The sequence below is a fragment of the Rutidosis leptorrhynchoides genome, chromosome 7, assembly GCF_046630445.1.
Source record: "Rutidosis leptorrhynchoides isolate AG116_Rl617_1_P2 chromosome 7, CSIRO_AGI_Rlap_v1, whole genome shotgun sequence".
In the NCBI taxonomy this organism is placed as follows: Eukaryota; Viridiplantae; Streptophyta; class Magnoliopsida; order Asterales; family Asteraceae; genus Rutidosis; species Rutidosis leptorrhynchoides.
In genome coordinates, this window is record NC_092339.1 from 377,570,284 (window position 1) to 377,592,445 (window position 22,162).

Sequence of the window (22,162 nt, forward strand, 5' to 3'; positions counted from 1 at the left end):
CTTTAATAATGACGATTAATTAAGTGCAGTCGCAGAATTTGAACCCGACAACAGTTGAGGCGAGTGAAAAAATTCAATAATCTTTCATTTCCAGCTGGAGTAACACTAATAAAAACCTTATATTATTTTTTATCCGGCTTATTACATGCATTATTTTTTGTATAGCTAAAATAATCATTCATTCCCTAAAATTAACAACACAAAATATCACTAACTTTTGCACAATTTATTTCTTTAAAACAACCCTAAAGTAATTGAATATTTTTTTTATGTATTTGGTATTTTTAAAACAAAACATCTTAATTATATATAATTGCCGATCAATTACCCTACTCCATGGGTTTTGCTATCATATGCCATATGACATATTTTAGGGCGTATTTAATCCAATAGTGAGAGCCTTAACTAGTACTCCATCCGTTTCATTCCAATAGTCCATGTTTGACTTTTCAAGTCTTTCTTTACTAACTTTGACTTAAAATATATTTGTTTGTGTTATGTATTATTTAATAAAATTTATATAGATGAAAATATATTTAAAATCCAATACATTCATATAAATTACATCAAGTAATACATAACACAAACAAATATATTTTAAGTCAAAGTTAGTAAAGAAAGACTTGAAAAGTCAAACATGAACTATTGAAATGAGATAGAGGGATTCAAAATCTTTATTTAATACTCATTAAATCAATCTAATAAATATTAGACAAACATTTACCGTTGGTCCTTAAACTTTGTACTAAACAACGTAGGTGACATTAAACTTTTTTCTTTTGAGTTCGTCAACCTTAAACTATTAAGATATCTCATGCATGATTCTGGACTTAACGGAAGTTAAGTTTATCTCGTTGAATGAGATGATCACATGACAAGCAGATAAGGGTATTTTTATTATTTTACATATTCCCTTCTCTTTTTAACTCCATCTTCCCCATCTTCACCTTCATCTTCAATTACCTTCCAACCAAATACTCTAATTTTTTTATATCTACATTTTTCCTTGTATATTGATTTTGATTTTGCAGAAATCTACATCAATCGAATGCGAGGAATTGAATTAGTTGAAAAGTGCAGGAATGAAAGGTCATCGGTTGACCAAATTGTTGAACGTATCATAAATATGATACATAAGCAACAAACTAATTTAAATGTAGTAGATCCAGTTAACCCTCTTGTTGGAATAATCGATACATAAATGTTCATAACTTGATGCATTAACCAAATAAACTCATACATAAATGTCCATAACTTAAGGCATTAACAATAAAAAAATGACAACACTTTACGACGGTGCAAGATAACACGAGGTTGAAATGATGGTTCGATCACAGTTGATGTGCATCTTTGACATAATTATAATTTCAGGATTAACAGTTAAGAGAAAGTCATAATTGTGCTTCACATACCACTATTGTTCATCACGTCAAGCATTCTTCGTCGTACACATGATACCTTCAATATTTGATACACACCGTATAAAAACCCATACACTAAAACATTATATGATGCACATGTAGAGCATAAAGAACATATAATTAATGCACGAAGTTACAAAAACGATAAACAATCCTTCAAAAAGTTGATACCCAATAACATTTTCATCATGAGATTTACTTATTTAGCAATAGTGATACACATTTAATTTGGTCAAATATTCAACCCAAAATAGTTAGACTTCAATTGTTAATATCTGAAAGAAACTTGCCATAAATGGCAATAAAATTGATACATGGAACTGAAAAAACATTGTATAAAAAAATACTAACAACATTTTCCTTCTTAGAGATAGAATCCGACATTCGAAGCACGACGATGGCTGAACTTGCTTGCGACTTACAGATCGGTAACATAAAAGCCTCACTTTTTTTTCTCCGTCATAACAATTTATGGTTCAAAGTGAGTTCATAGGTAAACCCGGGTTCTAATGATGGCTTTGATGTTCGTGTTATTGTAATTGTTCGGTACGAAGATATAAAAAAATAGATATTTCAAGATGAAAAAAGTATATATAAAAAAATTTAGGGTTTATAGTTGGTTGAAAGATAGTTGAAGGTGAAGACGAAGATGAAGATGAAGATGATGGAGTTAAAAAGAGAAAGGAATATGTAAAAAAAAAGGTAGAATGTTTTCCCTGTTCGGGCTATCCGGGAGGGCGAGTAATCCGACCTCATACTCTTATGTACGCAGTCCAGCAAGATTACTCTCTGGCTGTTTTCAACCCTTCCCTAACCACCACAATATATTCGTCCTAGACATGATTCGAACCTGAGACCTCTTGCAAGGAACTCAGGGTCCCATCCACTGAGCTATCTTGTGATGGTTAGAGAAAGAAATATGTAGAATGACAAATATATCCCCATGTGTTTGTCATATGATCTCATTTAACAGGGCAATAGCAAAATTTTGTTTAGTGCAAAATTTAGGGACCAATAGCAAATTTTTGTCTAAATATTACATTTATGTGTGTATTTGTAGACGTAATAAGGATCAATTAATCGTTATATCTAGATTAGAGGCGGAAATCACTAATCTAGGTTGAGTAGAATACTTAAACACTTCGGGATCAATAATACCAAAACGTTGATGAAATCGACGCCTAAGAGGGTGTATTCAGTGGGGGTTTGGTCAAGGACAACTGCAGAAACGCTAAGGATCGGCCACAGGGTGTAGGGTTTTGTAACCTAAGAATGAAATCCGACACCCATATTTATATATATCTGCTGTGTCCATCGGTCGATGGTCTCTGACCTTTGGCCGATGGTCTTTGTCCCTCGACCGATGGTCCCTACCATCGGTCGATGGTCTGAGCTGCCAACCAATCAGCTCTAAACCATTTCTTGGTAATGGTCAATAATATCGAACACAATATATCAACCATAATGTCCATACATGACTGAAATATAAACGACAATACAAATAGAACGTATTACAATATAAAACTTGGGATTATGCACCAACAGTATTAAATATAATTTATGATATTTAAGCAAATTTCAACTTCATTAAATGCATCCTAATTAATGTGAGAACATACGTTAACATAACACTTCTATATCTATCTATTCTATCTATCTATCTATCTATCTATCTATCTATACATAAGATAAAGCACAAGGACACCGCCACGTGTCCTTCTGCTAATCACCCTCGAAATTGTTAATCCACGTGTTAATTACGGATTAGTGGATAAAATTAGCACTAATACTCCTGACATCACGACATTTGTCAAAAAATGATTGGTCATCGGTGTTAAAAACCCTCTCTTTCTTCTAAAACCGTAACCACTACGCCTCTCTCTCTCTCTCTCTCTTCTAAAACGAAAACCTCAGATGTAACCACAAAACATTTGCTCCACCGATTACACACACCTAACGGCGGTCTTAGGCGACGCCGCTACCACCAAATTAATCCTATCGATTTTTTGAATATACCGGTATAAATTTTATCTAATATCCCCAAATTTCATGATGTCGCCGGAAACATCTCCGATCATCAAATCGGTTTCAAGAACACGACGATTACAGCGTATCCGATCATCAAATCTGTTTCACTAATCCTTCATCTTGATTTGAGGTATACAACTTTAAGTTGGTATTCAGTTTTGAGTTTCAGGTGTTAAAATGGGCAGTAATTGTTCTGCGTAGATTTATGAACCTCAAAGACTATGTTGTTAATTCAAGATTAAACTCTAACAATAAAATTCAAATTTTATTGGGGGTTTTTTAATCCTAAATTTTTTAGCCTTTTTATCTTATTTAACTATTTTTTCGTAATTTTTATCCTATTAACAACGCCGGTGAAAATGTTCGTTTATTTGTTGCAGGCAGCTTTAAGTGATTGCTTTGGATTATTGCTTTATTAATGGTATTTAGATTTTTCTTTCTTTCATGTGTTCTAATTTTATTTATTTTAATCAGATCTTTTTATCAATTTTTTTAAATATTATGTTTGTATTTTACGACTTATATTTGTTGTTGTTAATGGGTTGTTATATTACTGCTATTCATTTGATTTTTATAGCTTATACTTAATGGTAGTGTCGTTGAACCGTTACAGGTTAGGGTTTCCTTTAGTGATCTCCTTTTTTGCTAGATGGTTGTATCGCGATCGAAGATATTAGTAAGTTTAGGGTTTGAATCTGGAAACTTAGGGTTTCATGTTTGTTACAACCTTACAACCTTTTTCCAGCTACTTTTTTTTTTTTTTTTTGGTTTGTTGTTTAAGATACAAGTGATAAAAAGGCGAATATTTGAGAAATTAAACATTCTTGGTTTTGGGTTCTCATCAAAAAAATTTTAAATCAATTATATTTTGATTATTGAGATCGGATATGGGTTTTTTTTTATAAAGGTTTAGGATTTTCAAAATTAAAACATAAAAACAAACTCAAGCAGTTATGGATTAGACTCTTATATTGAAACAGAAAAATTAACTCAACAAGTTATGGATTAGACTTTGTATTTTTTGTTACGCTTTTTGTTACTTATGGTTATGGTTTAAACTTTTTATTGTTTATTGTGATTTATTTAAATCAGTCTGTCTCAAAAGTTTATTTGGTGGTCATCTTGCTGCTCAATACTAATGTGTATCAGAGCATCTGAATGCTAATCAATGATTAATATAAATATGAGCGATTTTTTTTTGACTTGGTAACAGCATCATAAATCAATATATCAAAATTATTGGCTGATAAAGGAAGTTAGCATTAGAACAATAGTTTTTGACTATTGTGCATAGTCAAGTTGTCTTAGCATTTTGACAACGTTAAAAGAAATTTGTTTGAAAATTTTTCCACAATCCTCCAGGCTTGCTACTTGTAGTTTGAAAACAAAGCATCTGATATCAGTACAAGACAATATGCTGGCAATCGATAGTCACTGTTGCTCTTACATGATCGATAGTCACTGTTCATTTCATCGTGATAGTCTAGACGTCGATTAAAAACACCTACAGTTTTTTTATTTATGTGCAGGTAATCAGTACTCATTGTTCGCTCTTATACGCGCATCAATATGGAAGTGCTCAAAATGGTTCACTTTCTTATCTTAATCTGTATTCATTGTCATCAGGTACATCAGTGTTATGTTTCCTCTTTGTTATGTGATTTTAATTTATGTATTGCATATTTAGTTTAATGTTATTTATATCCGAAGTTGTATTGTCATAAAAACGTAAACAATTATAATTACAACACTATATTAGTAGGGCATTGGAGTCTTCAAATATATATGTGGCATTCTTTAATAATTTGCTAAAGCAATCCACCCATTTGTTGTGCTTATTGTTGTGCTTATTGTTGTATTATTTACATTCTAATTGATATAGGAATACAAAATATGTAATGTGTGTTTTAATTGAGCTTATGTGAGTACTAGATGACAAAAATAGAACGTATATTAAAGTTAGCATTCTAATGAGGACCTAAATTCATAGATAATAGTCCTTTATGCTTTAACTGTTTTGTGCCAATGTTGCATTACCCCTCCTTCATATTGTTGATATAGAGTTTGATAATTTACTTATGTTATTTAAGATATATCTTTAAAACTTCATATTGATCCTTCAATGTGTTAGTTGAATTTTTGGTGGCCTTTCAGTTTGTATGGTTTATGTTACTAGGGGTTGAGTTGAATTGTATTTGACATAACATGTTTTCAGTATCCTCATACGCTTGAGAGGCAGATTTTTTATTGGATTATTAGTCAAAATTTGCTTATTCTCTAAGGGTTGCATTTGTTTGGTTTTGAGAACTGTTAAGAAGTCTCATTTAGAAATGAGTTGAAATTGACACTAGATTGGTCAATATACATAATGAGTTTATGCAAGGTATTCTTAATAGAAACTACAATGGGCAGTGTCGATAATCAGATGTTTGTGGGTTGGACATAGTCCAAATGTGCTCAACTTTCTGGAAGCTGTCAACAGGTAAATTTCTTTCTTATCTCATGTTAACTGGTTGTCATTACTAGGGGAATAACTAGATATGGCAATTTCGACCCATTTATATACGAATGGTAGATCTACGAGTTAACTGGCTAACCTATTTAATGCAAACGAAACGGGTCAGTTTGGTCAAGTTTTTTCGATATATATTGAAATGAAATTTTGTTGTTGTCTTCAGGAGACCAGACATCTCATAATGTTTGAAGAGATTGCAGTGTCGGTAATTCATCTTTGTAGGGGATATTGCAACTGTTTATATCTTCATTTTTTTGTTATAGAGTTGAAATATATTGGGTCTTTAATGATTGATATGAAGATTCATATAGTTATGTAAATGAATATTTGATGTATAATCGAATGACCGAGTTGGATTGTCAGATGTGTTGCAAAAGAGATCAAATGGATCTTCACATATTAATTTGTTGGTGTCCTTATAATTGATCATTTTGATAAATTAACATGTATGAATTTGTTATAAATTTGTAATTGTATCATACAATCTGAATATGAACTCTTACAAATACTATTTTATAGAGTTTCCGTGCAACGCACGAAGCTTTACATCATATAAAGCAGAATGATTAGTCCATGTGTCACTCAACTAATCACTCTTTAATTAGGATAATCCACATGTTAAGCTGTGATTAGTGAGATTAATTAACCTTAACAATGCTCAAATGCCGCCACGTGTCACATTTTAACATTTGAGTTAGGGAATTCAAAATTTTAATCCGGAGAATTAGGGTAACAGTTTCATTTTCAATAACACAACTGCCGCTCCCCAAATCATCTCTCTCTTCTAACCTCATAAACCCTAACACTTTCGCCGGAGAAAATGGCCTTAATCAGGCGTAATAGAACTCCACACTACAACTAAATTTTTTGCTACAATTTTACGAACCATATGGTATAAATTTTAGGTAAAACACCAATTATCTGAAAAACTCAATGAAGTCGAAACCGAATCAATTATTAATTTTTGAATCTATGACGATCTACTGCCCAATTCGTTAATCTATGGAACCTGATCAAGCATATTTTCACTAGGTCAAGGTGAACTTACGCTTGAGTGCATAATAGGGTTTAAGGACTAACAACATTCGGACCTCTGACACTTAGTCGTGGATAACCCACATCGGTATCGTTTCGATTCCGACAGGGTGGCCGATTTGAGAGTCCACCAACAACCTAGCATACGAGGTTGAGTGGCCCAAAGACATGAAGGTTTTATAGTTCGAGACATACCTGAAAGTCTTTAAGATCGTAAGAAGCTTTGCTCATACGATGAAGATTTGTATGTTGTGGTTTACGTATGAGTAAACGAATGAATGTCTATATTTTAGGGTTTATGGGCTATGTATTTATAGGCTCATGGATTAGGGTTTCGGTAGAATATCTTCCCTAATTAAATGCAATCTTAACCCAACTAACTTTCGTTATTTAAGGAAAAGAACCCGAATTGATTATACCGTACATTCTTCTAGAATGTACTGGACCCTTATACAAGTATACGAAACTCGTATCAGATGGTATAGGCGCACGAGGTGCGGCTATACCCGTGTCAAATGATGGCAACTCGCGTGCGTTTTTGGGGCTTTGGATGTGCAATCCGCATAGTCCTGCGAATATGCGTATCATTAAGTCCCCCAGTTCGATGTTATACTGTGATGACCCGGAAATTTATGACCAAATTTACACTTAATCTTTGTATGAATAACATTTCTGACACGATAAGCAAAGTCTGTAAAACTAAATCTAAAAATTTTTGAACTACTTTCATATATTCAAATACCTTTCGGTTGTTTTCGATGATTCGCGAACAATTAAAATTAATTATAAATAACTTCCAATGTATATTTAAAAACTGATTTATGTATATCAAATAAAGATATATACATATATATAATTTCAAGTTATTTAGTAAACGATAGTAACATTAGTTTGTTAATTCGATTGATATTTAGATAAGTGAACTAAAACGTATAAGATGAACAAGTAAAACACTAATTTGCTACAGTATTTTCAAATTACTACAGTACCCAAAATGCTACAGTGTCTTCAAAAATCACTATTTGCTACAGTGAAATTGACTTTGCTACAGTAAAAATTGACTTTGCTACAGTAAAAATTGACTTTGCTAAAGTAAAAATTGACTTTGCTACAGTAAAACACTATTTCAAAATAAATATATATATATATATATATGTATATGTATATACTACGAGACGATGATTTATAGAAGCAAATAACCAAAACACTTAATTGATTAAAGCTACACTTAGAGTGACATAGTTATCAATGATTAAGTTTATATTTTGACAAAGGTACGAGTCACGAAACGAAAAGTACTAGTTTTCTCAGTATACGAAAGGACGTTCGAAAAACCAGAACCGGGACATAAGTCGAGTGATGACGTACGTCTTATTGGAACGAAAATTACAAGTCAACTATGCACGTGAATTTAATATAATATATAATTAATTATATAAATTATATATATTATATATAAATATAAATATAAATATAATATTATGTCGACAAATATAAAAACAAATGAACCAGGCTGGTGACAGTTGGCCATGCGATCGCATGGCCGTATGCCTATGAAACCATGCGATCGCATGGTGGGTGATGGTGGCTCAAATCTATAAATTCGCCCGATTTTGTTTCAGTTCTTCATTTTCTTTTATATTTATCTCTGTATTATTATTATTATTATTATTATTATTATTATTATTATTATTATTATTATTATTATTATTATTATTATTATTATATTATTAAGATTATTATTATTATTAATCTTAATATTTTTAGTAATATTATACATAAAATATTACGACGAGGTTATGACCGTGTCACTTTCAAAATGGTTTTCGAGCGGGATAGAGCTAAGGAAATTATGGGTTATTGCCAAGGAGGTTATGGGTAATGTTCGGGGGTATATTTATGAATCAAACATAGTGTTTATCATCTCCGTTGTGTCTACGTACTTTTCTACAATATTGAATCTCAATATTGATACGTTAAGATCTACGGTTATTTGGTAATTCGAGTTTCGATCACATTTTGGTGAACGACTTTATATGCTGCTAAGGTGAGTTTCATATGATCCCTTTTACACTTTACATTTTTGGGCTGAGAATACATGCAAATGCTTTAATAACTGTTTTACAATAATTATAAAGTGTGAGTTTCATTGCTCCCCTTTTAATTGCTTTTGCAATATATATTTTTGGGCTGAGAATACATGCAATTTATTTTAAACGCAATGGATACAAGTACATACTTAATTCTACACTGAGTTTGAACCGAAAATCCCTTAGCTTTGGTAACTAGTAGCTGCCAGTACATAGGATATGGACTAGTGGGCGCGAATAACAGTATATGGATCCATAGGGCTTGACATCCCCGTCCGAGCTAGAGCGCTAGCCTTTTAACGGACGTGTGTTATTTGAGTTTAGGACACGTTGGTTTGCGTGTATTAAAACGAATGGGGTATTTATCATTATAACGTTAAAGTTTAGTTACCAGGGTGCTCTGTTACGTAGAATCTATTGACAAACTTTTGATAAACGTTTCTGGATGAAACAACTGAAATCTTGTGATCCACCTTTATATACAGATTATGCGAAACATACAAACTATGAACTCACCAACCTTTGTGTTGACACTTGTTAGCATGTTTATTCTCAGGTTTCCTAGAAGTCTTCCGCTGTTTGATTATATGTTACACAAGCTATGTGCATGGAGTCTTACATGGCATATTTTTTTCAAGGAAACGTTGCATTCACCAAATCATCACCATGTATCTTATTTTGACTGCATTGTCAACGGAAGTACTATTGTAAACTATTATTTATGGTGATTGTCTATATATAGAAATCATCAGATGTCGAAAACCTTTGATTTAATTATTCATTTATGGTGTGCCTTTTCAAAAGAATGCAATGTTTACAAAACGTATCATATAGAGGTCAAATACCTCGCAATGAAATCGATGAATGACGTGTTCGTCTATATGGATTTGGACGGGTCGTCACAGTTGGTATCAGAGCGTTGGTCCTAGTGAACCAGGTCTTGCATGAGTGTGTCTAACTGGTTATTGTTAGGATGCATTAGTGAGTCTGGACTATGACCGTATATGTTTTTACCAAGTTTTGCTTACCATTTATCGTCGAAAATTACTTGCCTATCATTCCTAAGTCTAGACATGTCTTACTGCATTTACTGCATAGATAGTGTACCGACAAAATTCATATCTTAGCATATCTGTTACTGTAAACTTTTCCTGACATCTTTCGAAAATTTCTCCGTAATTTACGGGATTTTGGTATTATATATACATATGTAAATTATGTATTGAGGAGTACCAATCTAAATTCTATAATCTATCTTATATCAAAAATCAATTCCCTGATTATGCAAGATGGATCACGTATCTAGTTCAAATTCCTTAAATTCCGACAGCTATTCCGATATGGATATTCACCTGAACTCCGAAGACAGTGTAACCGGAATGGATCAACCAATTAGCCATCATCTATTCTGGATGAATTGGGGATGGGTTCGTAGCTTACTTAGTCATTGGATACAAGAAGAAGGCGATCCCTTTCATCCACCACATTGCCCTCTTGGCGAAGAACCTGAAGCACTTACCGGCGAACCTGTTCGTAATACAATTTTCTCTCTCATTTCCAGAGTATCTAGTCATGATTATATACTATCTCACATTCTAAATCTTATTCGTCCGCTCGTCCGAACCACCGATCATCCCGGTATAATAGAAGAAGTCAACGAGCTTCGCGCTCGGGTAGTGGCTTTGGAGAATATGGTGCGAAGGTTACAAACACTAGCAGCAGCACCAGCAGCATAACCAGTACCACCATCATCAACAACAACAGTACCATTACCACCACCAACAACCACATCCGCATCCCACACCTCAATATCACATCTAAAAACTGTACTTCAGATATCAACATCATACGCACCGTAGATACCAAGGAGTGCCAACAACAATAAATGATGAAGTACTGATTCATAACTTCATCGAAGAAATATTCTACGGTGAATATGTAATCTCTAAAATCTTAGAGATTATTTATCCCAGTTCTAACCGTAAATCAGATAAATAGAAGGAAGAATAGAAACCCTGACAAGAATGATGCGTAAGGTACAAGCTAGACTTGTTTTACCAACAGCATCAATAGTACCCTTAGCCTCACCAGCACAGTTAGTGCTGTCAACATCATTAGAATCATCAGCACCTCTAACATCACAAGCTCCGCCAGTTCAAGAAAGCACCGTGGATATTATTACAAGTCAACAACGCGTATATTTGTATCAACGAGTTATGAAATATTAACTCATTCCCTCTGAAGAATTTATATGTATATCTTATATATATTTTAAAACCATCATAAATCTTTTCGTACTAAGCTATTAAGTATGAATTGAAAAAGGGTAAATACTACTCGGTTAAATTCATATTACTAATATGCTATGATGTACATCCTTCGTTAACAACTTAACCTTCGTTAACTACAATCTCTGTTTCAATCCAAAGAATTCCGTTTCATAATAAACCAAGTGTATTATTCAATAATATGGTTGATTTTACACTTTCATCTTCGATGCACTCGAAACTTTCTAGAAAACATCATTTGCACCTTGCGAAGTTTGCAAGAATTCCATGAATATCAACACCCTTCACCAAGGAATATCAATAAGAATAAATAATGAAGTATTGATTTCATTAGCGAAATACTCCGCAAAGATTATGTAATCTTTAATATTTTAGAGATTATTCATTTCTAATTCAAGCCGAAAATCAAATGAGCTTAATATGATATTAACTCATTAAATCTGTATTACATCTGAAGAAAATATACATACATATATTTTCATAAAAACGGTAATAAAAATTCTTTTGTACAAAGTATTAATTGTGAAATCTTTAATGGGTAGGTAATACTCGGGAAATATATAAGTTCACAATTAATATGTTATATTGTACATTCTTCAACTTTGATTCAAAAATTATTAACTATGCTCACAGCGATATACAATCGTTTTCATACAAATTCAATTACATATTCTGATATTAACGGATCAGAATCCAAGTCATAACTCTGAACCGGTGAAATCATTCTTAGATCTCTACATCTTTCAAAGCTATACTTTGACTTCAAAACTGTGAAAGATCCTTTGTTATTGTTTTTACCAAAAATAACCTTGCAATTCCTTTTCAAAGTATCCAGTATTATCAACCATTCAACCAGTCAACGACGACCTTTCAGACTTGTAATTTTGGCATATACGTTTTCATTACTGGGGAACCTTTCATGTTCCACCACATTAGCAGTAAATTTACCAACAACTTCATTGATCTTTGACCTTCCGAAAAATCCTTATACTCATTGAAACTGTATCATGTACTCATCCACATCTTGTAACGGCAATTGCCATACCAACTATCGGGAATTAGCAATCAGTATCTTGAAATCTTGTAGCACGTCTACGTCAACAGTTATATGTGTACATATAACATCTACCTCCTGGACTTACATACTTCGAATGTGAAGTTTCCGAAAAACACCTCAAACTACGAAACTAGTTCTCCGAATTTTGGAAAAATGTTGGTGAAGCAGCAAAAACTGTAAACGACCTTAACAGTCAAAAGTTTGATGATAAAGAATAGTATGGTGGTAAAGCAGAGAAAAAGAGAAGGTTTGAAATTGAAAAACGGATTGAGCAGACCATGAAGGAGGCTGTGGACAAATCACAAAGACTAAATCTACCTTCAAAGAATCCAAATGATTCAGAGTCTGCTGAAATCATTAGCGAATACCTTGCTCCTTACTCTAAAACCTTTGCGGACAATATTCTTCATCATCATCTTATCTTAAATATTCTAAGATATCATCGTATCTCCCATTATAAATATCCTCCATATTTCTGAAGATATTTTTCGAAACCATTCTTATCTGAAATCATTACCTCTTCGCGCTATCTGTGTTACATCATAAAAGAAACTATTTTAGTTTCTAAAATCTAAAAAATTCGAAAAAATGGATGTTTTGAAGTAATGTTGAGAACTGAAGCACGAGTTAGTATAATATAATGACACTTGATCAACGTGATTATATTACAGTAAGTCATGTTGAGTTTCTAATGGAACGTGACAAAGGTTCACAGATTACACCCTCATCATAAACCATGTTACATAACTCTTTCATTCTATATAATCTCTAAATATATCAAGAAAATATATTTCTTGATGATTCGGTCTTTTCCGGATATTCTGGTAATTTGACAAGTCAGATTGTGCCATTACCGTTTCTTTCTTAGAACATTAATTATGTTTATTCTGAAATTCATACCTACGAATTCTGGACCATTATTCGCTTGACTTAAGGTCGGGAAGAGAAAACGAAAGCATGAAGCTCCGAAATATAATGGAGAACATAAAGCCCGATAACAACCCCGAAATTACAAACTGTGTATATCAATGCGTATAGCAATATAAAGACACGGGAGAATGAAAAACACTATAACCCCAAGGTAATAGTAGAAGAAAATAACCTCCTCTGGTGGCAGATGAAAAAGAAGAATGAATGATATGATAGCCAAGAAAATATCAAGAATCAGAACTGGATGAAGCATTTTCACAAATCTTTTGTAAGTATGAAATAAGAAAGAAGATTATAGGAGTGGTGAAAATAAATGAAACGGAAGAGGTCAATTTATAACGAAATATCAGACATAGCAATCGACGCAGATTACGCATTTAGTCAAAGAAAATCCTAATTTCCTTAAATTTTGAAGAATCAAATCTTATTTAGATTATGAAGATTTTCTATTCCTTAAATTCCGGAAATCAATCATTACTATGTCAAGATAAGACGCATCTCTATTCTCCATTTCATTCTATTACAATAATTTCCCTCATACGCTTCGAGTAATTGGATTATTTTATCCATATTATTCAAACATAGATAAAACTCTATTATCAACTCATATTCGTCATTAAAACATTTTTATTGTTAGCCATGACGACCTCACTTAAATTTCGGGACGAAATTTCTTTAACGGGTAGGTACTGTGATGACCCGGAAATTTCTGACCAAATTTACACTTAATCTTTGTATGAATAACATTTCTGACACGATAAGCAAAGTCTGTAAAACTGAATCTAAAAATTTTTGAACTACTTTCATATATTCAAATACCTTTCGGTTGTTTTCGATGATTCGCGAACAATTATATGTAAATAGATACATATATACTATAACTTGAAAAGGTAACAATGTATTAATTGTTTGATACCGTACATTAAACTTATTGGTTTAAATATCTATTTGAATATATATGATAAGTTGAAATATTTATTATTAAAATTAATTATAAATAACTTCCAATGTGTATTTAAAAACTGATTTATGTATATCAAATAAAGATATATACATATATATAATTTCAAGTTATTTAGTAAACGATAGTAACATTCGTTTGTTAATTCGATTGATATTTAGATAAGTGAACTAAAACGTATAAGATGAACAAGTAAAACACTAATTTGCTACAGTATTTTCAAATTACTACAGTACCCAAAATGCTACAGTGTCTTCGAAAATCACTATTTGCTACAGTGAAATTGACTTTGCTACAGTAAAAATTGACTTTGCTACAGTAAAACACTATTTTAAAATATAAAAATATATATATATATATATATATATATATATGTATATGTATATACTACGAGACGATGATTTATAGAAGCAAATAACCAAAACACTTAATTGATTAAAGCTACACTTAGAGTGACATAGTTATCAATGATTAAGTTTATATTTTGACAAAGGTACGAGTCACGAAACGAAAAGTACTAGTTTTCTCAGTATACGAAAGGACGTTCGAAAAACCGGAACCGGGACATAAGTCGAGTGACGACGTACGACTTATTGGAACGAAAATTACAAGTCAACTATGCACGTGAATTTAATATAATATATAATTAATTATATAAATTATATATATTATATATAAATATAATATTATGTCGACAAAGATAAAAACAAACGAACCAGGCTGGTGACAGTTGGCCATGCGATCGCATGGCCGTATGCCTATGAAACCATGCGATCGCATGGTGGGTGATGGTGGCTCAAATCTATAAATTCGCCCGATTTTGTTTCAGTTCTTCATTTTCTTTTATATTTATCTCTGTATTATTATTATTATTATTATTATTATTATTATTATTATTATTATTATTATTATTATTATTATATTATTAAGATTATTATTATTATTAATCTTAATATTTTTAGTAATATTATACATAAAATATTACGACGAGGTTATCAGCGTGTCATTTTCAAAATGGTTTTCGAGCGGGATAGAGCTAAGGAAATTATGGGTTATTGCCAAGGAGGTTATAGGTAATGTTCGGGGGTATATTTATGAATCAAACATAGTGTTTATCATCTTCGTTGTGTCTACGTACTTTCCTACAATATTGAATCTCAATATTGATACGTTAAGATCTACGGTTATTTGGTAATCCGAGTTTCGATCACATTTTGGTGAACGACTTTATATGCTGCTAAGGTGAGTTTCATATGATCCGTTTTACACTTTACATTTTTGGACTGAGAATACATGCAAATGCTTTAATAACTGTTTTACAATAATTATAAAGTGTGAGTTTCATTGCTCCCTTTTTAATTGCTTTTGCAATATATATTTTTGGGCTGAGAATACATGCAATTCATTTTAAACGCAATGGATACAAGTACATACTTAATTCTACACTGAGTTTAAACCGAAAATCCCTTAGCTTTGGTAACTAGTAGCTGCCAGTACATAGGATATGGACTGGTGGGCGCGAATAATAGTATATGGATCCATAGGGCTTGACATCCCCGTCCGAGCTAGAGCGCTAGCCTTTTAACGGACGTGTGTTATTTGAGTTTAGGACACGTTGGTTTGCGTGTATTAAAACGAATGGGGTATTTATTATTATAACGTTAAAGCTTAGTTACCAAGGTGCTCTGTTACGTAGAATCTATTGACAAACTTTTGATAAACGTTTCTGGATGAAACAACTGAAATCTTGTGATCCACCTTTATATACAGATTATGCGAAACATACAAATTATGAACTCACCAACCTTTGTGTTGACACTTGTAAGCATGTTTATTCTCAGGTTTCCTAGAAGTCTTCCGCTGTTTGATTATATGTTACACAAGCTATGTGCATGGAGTCTTACATGGCATATTTTTTCAAGGAAACGTTGCATTCACCAAATCATCACCATGTATCTTATTTTGACTGCATTGTCAACGGAAGTACTATTGTAAACTATTATTTATGGTGATTGTCTATATATAGAAATCATCAGATGTTGAAAACCTTTGATTTAAATATTCATTTATGGTGTGCCTTTTCAAAAGAATGCAATGTTTACAAAACGTATCATATACAGGTCAAATACCTCGCAATGAAATCGATGAATGACGTGTTCGTCCATATGGATTTGGATGGGTCGTCACATATATACAATGAAAATTAGTGTATGACGTCGAACTAGTAAGAAAAAATGTACACATAATGAACCTTAACAATACCTTGGGACCTAATTAGCATGCTTAATAGTTCTAATACAAATCCTAGTTGGATTTCAAACGTAACCGGACAGTGCATGAGGTTATTTAAATTTATATGCATAACCGGATACTGTATTAGCATTAAATGCAATGTATGCGTGCAGTCACCAAACTGTCTTTTCGGCTGCATTTCCTGCACCCGAGGTGACAACTGTCACTGTATACCGAAATGGTAATGATTGTAATTATGCAACTGCATGTTGATGCTAACGTGCACCGGAACTCTTAACAAAGTATTTTAGCCTAAGATGGATACACGTGTACGGCTACTATTATACCCTTGTTACTTTTTGACTCCCGTATTTTCTCTATAAATAGCCTTTTGGATTTTTCGTATCTCACAATCTTTTCCTTTTTAAATCATTCAACCCTTTTTCATCTTCTCTGTAAAAACCTAAAAAAGGTATTTCTCGTACTCTTATACTTTGTATTTACACTATGTAACCCTAGTTACAATTTTTATGTATCACTCATTTGTTGTTCTGATTTTTGTCATTGTAGATGAAGTTGGAATCTTACGCCCCCAATCCGACCACCGATTCCGGTAACCATTCCAGTTCATCGGTTAGTCATTCAGACACACTACCTTCACTATACCAGACTCCCGGCACCAGAGGGCTAGGTAACCATAATAGGGTATTTGACGAAGATATTAATGTCAACCGACGGACTTTTTATTGAATATCGATGTTAAATTTTTATACGCCATGTTTATCGTATTTGGAGGTCCAAGTGGTGTAGCTCATCATTCCAAACGTGTATGCCCGAACCCAGATGATTTGTCTTTACTGATTCCGAATGCCAATGAGTTCATGAAAGTTCCTCTTCCTGTATTTACACAACAATTTTCTTTTTACAAACCTGTGCCCCCCAGCAATTGATGCAAAAGTTTTCTGCACTTAAAGTTTTCTGTACTTTCACCTTCTGAAGAACTCTACATGGATACTCAATCGACGCTGTTCAATTTTGCCAAGGACCTCAATCGTTTGCAACTCAAATCTGTTGTGCTCGCTCATCCACCACAGCCGTCATCGACAGAGACTTCCAAGATACATTCCTTGTAGCAGGAAAATGCAAAGCTAACTGCCCAGCTCGCGGTTGCAGTAACCGCGCACGTGCATGCAGAAGAGCGAATTAATGCTTTGATGTTTAAAAGGTAGCAGGAGGAGGATCGGCATGTTGCTGAGAGAAGGTTTATGGAGTCTGAAATTACATCGTTGTCTGCAAAGCTTAAAGAGTCAAAGAACCATGTCATCTTTTAAAACAAAAGCTTTAGTGACTGGATTGCGTCACAGGAGTCATGGGGCGCGAAACATGACGCTGTAAAGGCGGAGTATGACATTCTCCGTAAGGGTTTACCGAACCTTGTCCAGCATGTTCTCGACTGCAAAGCCGTCCAGTAGCAATTTGGTGCAGCCATGGTTGTCGCGTATGCGTATGAGTGAACCCTGTTCTGGAATGTTATTTGCCAGGAACTGTATGTGCCCCCCATGATTCCCCCAATATTGCTGAGTTTCTCGTCGATGGAGCCAAGGAAAAATGTGAGGAAGCTTGTTTCCAACTTCAACAAATCTCGATCCCTCGTCTTCAATTTCTTATTAACGATCCTACCATCTCCGCGCAGGAGATAATTACAGACAAACTCGATTGAGTTTGTTAAGCTATCCATGGGTGACTTGTTTTTTGCCAGTGAGGGATGGGCCTTGTAGTCTTGGAGGTTTTGCATCCCTATATTATATTTTCCTTTTATGTTGACAGTGGAGTATGCGTCTGATCGCTGCATGCGAGGATGGCACACTCTCCTTAGTGTAGGGCAAACGTTCCAGCCAATGCCACCCCCTTCTTTATTTTTATATTAGCTTGTATTAGGTCAAATTTTGGTACATGTCCCGCTTTTATGCTAAGCGGCTGACTTTATATTCTCTTACTGTAATTTGTTAGCTTTTGATTGAATATAATTCGACATCTTTTTTGGTTAAAGTGCATTTATTGTGTTTTTACGAAATCACTACGGCGGTTATAATGATTTGTTACAACATTATGCATTCGATAACTCTTATGTAGAATAAATGCCATTACTTCATGACGGGAGCGACCCTTCAATCGTTTCATGATCTTTTTATTCTTGCGCCAACAATCTAATGTTTGTACTAACCAGTAAGCAAACCAATGCTTATAAGTTTATACTAAAGACTTTTATAAAAAAAATTTATAAGTACGTACACGTATACAATCCAATGTAAATTACCCGTACTATAGACAAACCAATGTCTATACTCGAGAGTCTTCTGGCCACGCCAATGTCCGAGTTATTGAAACAAGTAAACCAAACTTGTATTTTATAGTCTAGACTGTGCAAGTCTCCGTCTTGTGCGGTGTACGAGCGTTTGAAACAAACCAATGTTTTACTACTGTCACCATTAAAAATAGTATTAGTAACCAAACTAAACTATGCCACTTGAGACTCGGAGTGTGTCCCTGATCAACAAATGTAAAAATGCACAAGTTATTAGCTTAAATTGCATAATTCAATTTATTTCAAACATATCACTTGACCAACACTTAGTTGTCATGTTTACAATGGAAAATAAAAATTCATATAATAAAAACTTGAAACAGATGTCTGGGGTGATCAATACCTCTGCATTTTTTTTTTCATATGTAGCACCGTTTCAGTGTTTGCGCATGCCAGGTGTGCTTTATTGCTTTTCCATCCAAACTTGCTAACCGATACGCCCCTGTATCGCTTACACCAATAACCTTGTATGGTCCTTTCCATTTAGGTCCAAGTTTACCCATGTCCTCTGCTCTGCTTGCTTCGTTTTTTTTGCCACACCAAGTCATCCTATTGGAAAGATAATGGTTGTACGCGCTTATTATAGTAGCTTACGATTCTTTGCTTGTTGATTGCTTCTTTTATAGCCGCTATTTCTCTGCGTTCTTCAACTAAGTTTAGATTTTCACGCAGTTCTTCGCTATTGCTACTTTCATCAAAGGAAGCTATGAGCATAGTTGGCACATTTATTTCGGCGGGTATTACATCCTCGGACCCGTACACCAAGCTAAAAGGTGTTTCATTAGTTGCACCTTTTGTAGTTGTACAGTGTGCCCACAATACATTAGGCAGCTCATCTATCCAACCCCTTCGACACAATCCAAGCCTTGCTTTGATTCCTAACACAATGTCCCGATTTGTGACTTCACATTGACCATTCGCCGGAGGGTGTGCGACTGATGTAAATGTTTGCTTTATATTAAATTCTTGACACCAGTCACTGAATGGATTACCTTCAAACTGGGTACAATTGCCGCTTACTATTTCATTTGGTATTCTAAACTGACAGACGATGTTTTTCCATACGAAATTTCGGATTTGCTTGCCTGAAATTGTTTTCAGTGGTTTGGCTTCTACCCACTTCGTAAAATAATCAATGTCCACCACCATAAACTTTACACCCCCAGGTCCTGCGGGGAATGGCCCCACTATGTCGATTGCCCATTTGCAGAATGGCCATGGAGACGCGACCGGTATCATTGGATGTCGCGGAGCCTTGCTTACCGGTGCGTGAAGCTGACACAACTGATATTTGCGTATCACTTTTGCAACATCTCTGTATATTGACGGCCAGTAGTATCCGATCCGCATTATTTTGGACGCAACTATTTTGTGTCCTGAGTGTAAAGCGCACATTCCCTCGTGCGCTTCCCGTATGATTGACTCTGCTTGAGTTGGATTAAGACACCGCAAATGGGGTCCCAGAAAAGAGTTTCTGTATAGAATTCCCTTGTCTAACAAATACATTGGTGCTTTCATCTTAATCTTTCTTGCTTCAACTGAATCTATTGGCAATGTACCTTTGTTTAGAAATTCTACTATTGGTGTCATCCAACTCTGCTCCTCTTCTTCAACTGCGGCGGATACACTGTCTTCCTCAATAGATTTTACTTTAACTTCCTCAACCCAAATTTCTTTCTTAAAATGGCTGAATGTTAAGGCGGCTAACTTACTGGGTGCGTCAGCCTTTTTATTCAATGTTCTTGAAACCCGAGTTATATGGAATAAATCAAAGTCCACTGCCAGCTCTTGCACAAGTTTTAGGTATTTTTGCATTGATTCATCATGTGCTTCAAATATTTTATTAAATTGGTTTGCGACTAATTGCGAATCAACATATACTGACAGTTCTTTTACCTCCAGATATTTTGCTACCCGCATTCCAGATAACAACGCTTCATACTCAGCTTCATTGTTTGTGACGGGGAAGCTAAATCGCAGCGCGAAGGTATATTTTTCTCCCTCTGGACTTTTTAGGACTATTCCTGCCCCTGCACCTTCTGGACCACAAGCCCCATCTGTGTGCATCTCCCACAGCTGTTCGGGCGGAGGTGGTATTTCTTTTGATTCATGCGAGACTTCGATATCTCCGGATGTTTTAGCCAGATAATCTGCTAGGACTTGTCCCTTTACCACATTTCTTGGTGAGAAGCTTATCTCATGCTCTCCCAATTCAATAGCCCATTTGGCCATGCGACCAGAATTTTCTGGTTTATATAGCACCTGCTCAACAAGTATCAGCGAATGTCAATGTGCTAGAATTTATCAAGCAATTTTATGTTTGTTGACAACACATTGTTGCCTGCCATACCTGCTTTATTGGCTGATCTGTTAGGACCATTATTGGATGTGCTTGGAAATATCTCCTTAAGCGTCTAGCAGTATGCACGAGTGCATAAACCAATTTTTCAATTGCAGGATAGTTTAATTTGCTCCCTGTTAAAGCTTTGCTTACAAAATATATAGGCATTTGTACCTGTTCGCACAACATAATTATATAATTTTAAATGTCTATTGATTAAAAATTAATTATTTTTAATTTATAGCGCTTACCTGTCCCCTGTCCGCTATCAATACTGAACTTATTGCTTCTTTCGATGCTGCTAAGTATAGTATCAACGTTTCTCCCACAATCGGCGCAATCATTGTTGGCATCTCTTTCAGCAACTTTTTCATTTCTTGAAACGCCACTTCTGCTTCCTCCGTCCACTTGAAATCCGTTTTCTTTAAGCAATTCTTCAGTGTCCCGAAAAAGGGGAGCGATCGCTCTGCGGATTTTGATAAAAACCTTGTTAATGCCACCAACTTACCCGTTAAACTTTGCACCTCCTTTTTATTTCTAGGTGATGGCATATTCTCAATTGCCTCTATTTTCTTTGGGTTTGCACGTATCCCGCGCTCGGTTATTATATGACCAAGAAACTTTCCTTCTTCTTCTCCAAAACTGCACTTTGACGGGTTGAGCTTCATATTAATCTTTCTTAATGATGCAAACGTTTCTAATATGTCTTCCAACAAACCTTGCTCTGTTGTGTTCTTTATGACTAAGTCATCAACGTATGCTTCTAAATTTCTGCCAATCTGACTTTTAAAAGCTTCGTCTATTACCCGTTGGTATGTTGCTCCGGCATTTTTTAAACCAAATGGCATCTTGGTATAGCAGTATATGCCCTGGCTAGTGTGAAAAGCGGTTTTATCCTC

At 34.3% G+C, this 22,162-nt stretch overlaps 1 protein-coding gene across 1 annotated transcript; it reads right to left on the reverse strand.

Moving 5' to 3' along the window:
• Positions 1-19,471: 19,471 nt before the first annotated feature.
• On the reverse strand, positions 19,472-21,154 carry LOC139860548 (uncharacterized). Its single transcript, XM_071849299.1, has one exon. The coding sequence runs from the start codon at positions 21,152-21,154 to the stop codon at positions 19,472-19,474; it is 1,683 nt and encodes a 560-aa protein (XP_071705400.1).
• Between the last annotated feature and the right edge of the window lie 1,008 nt (positions 21,155-22,162).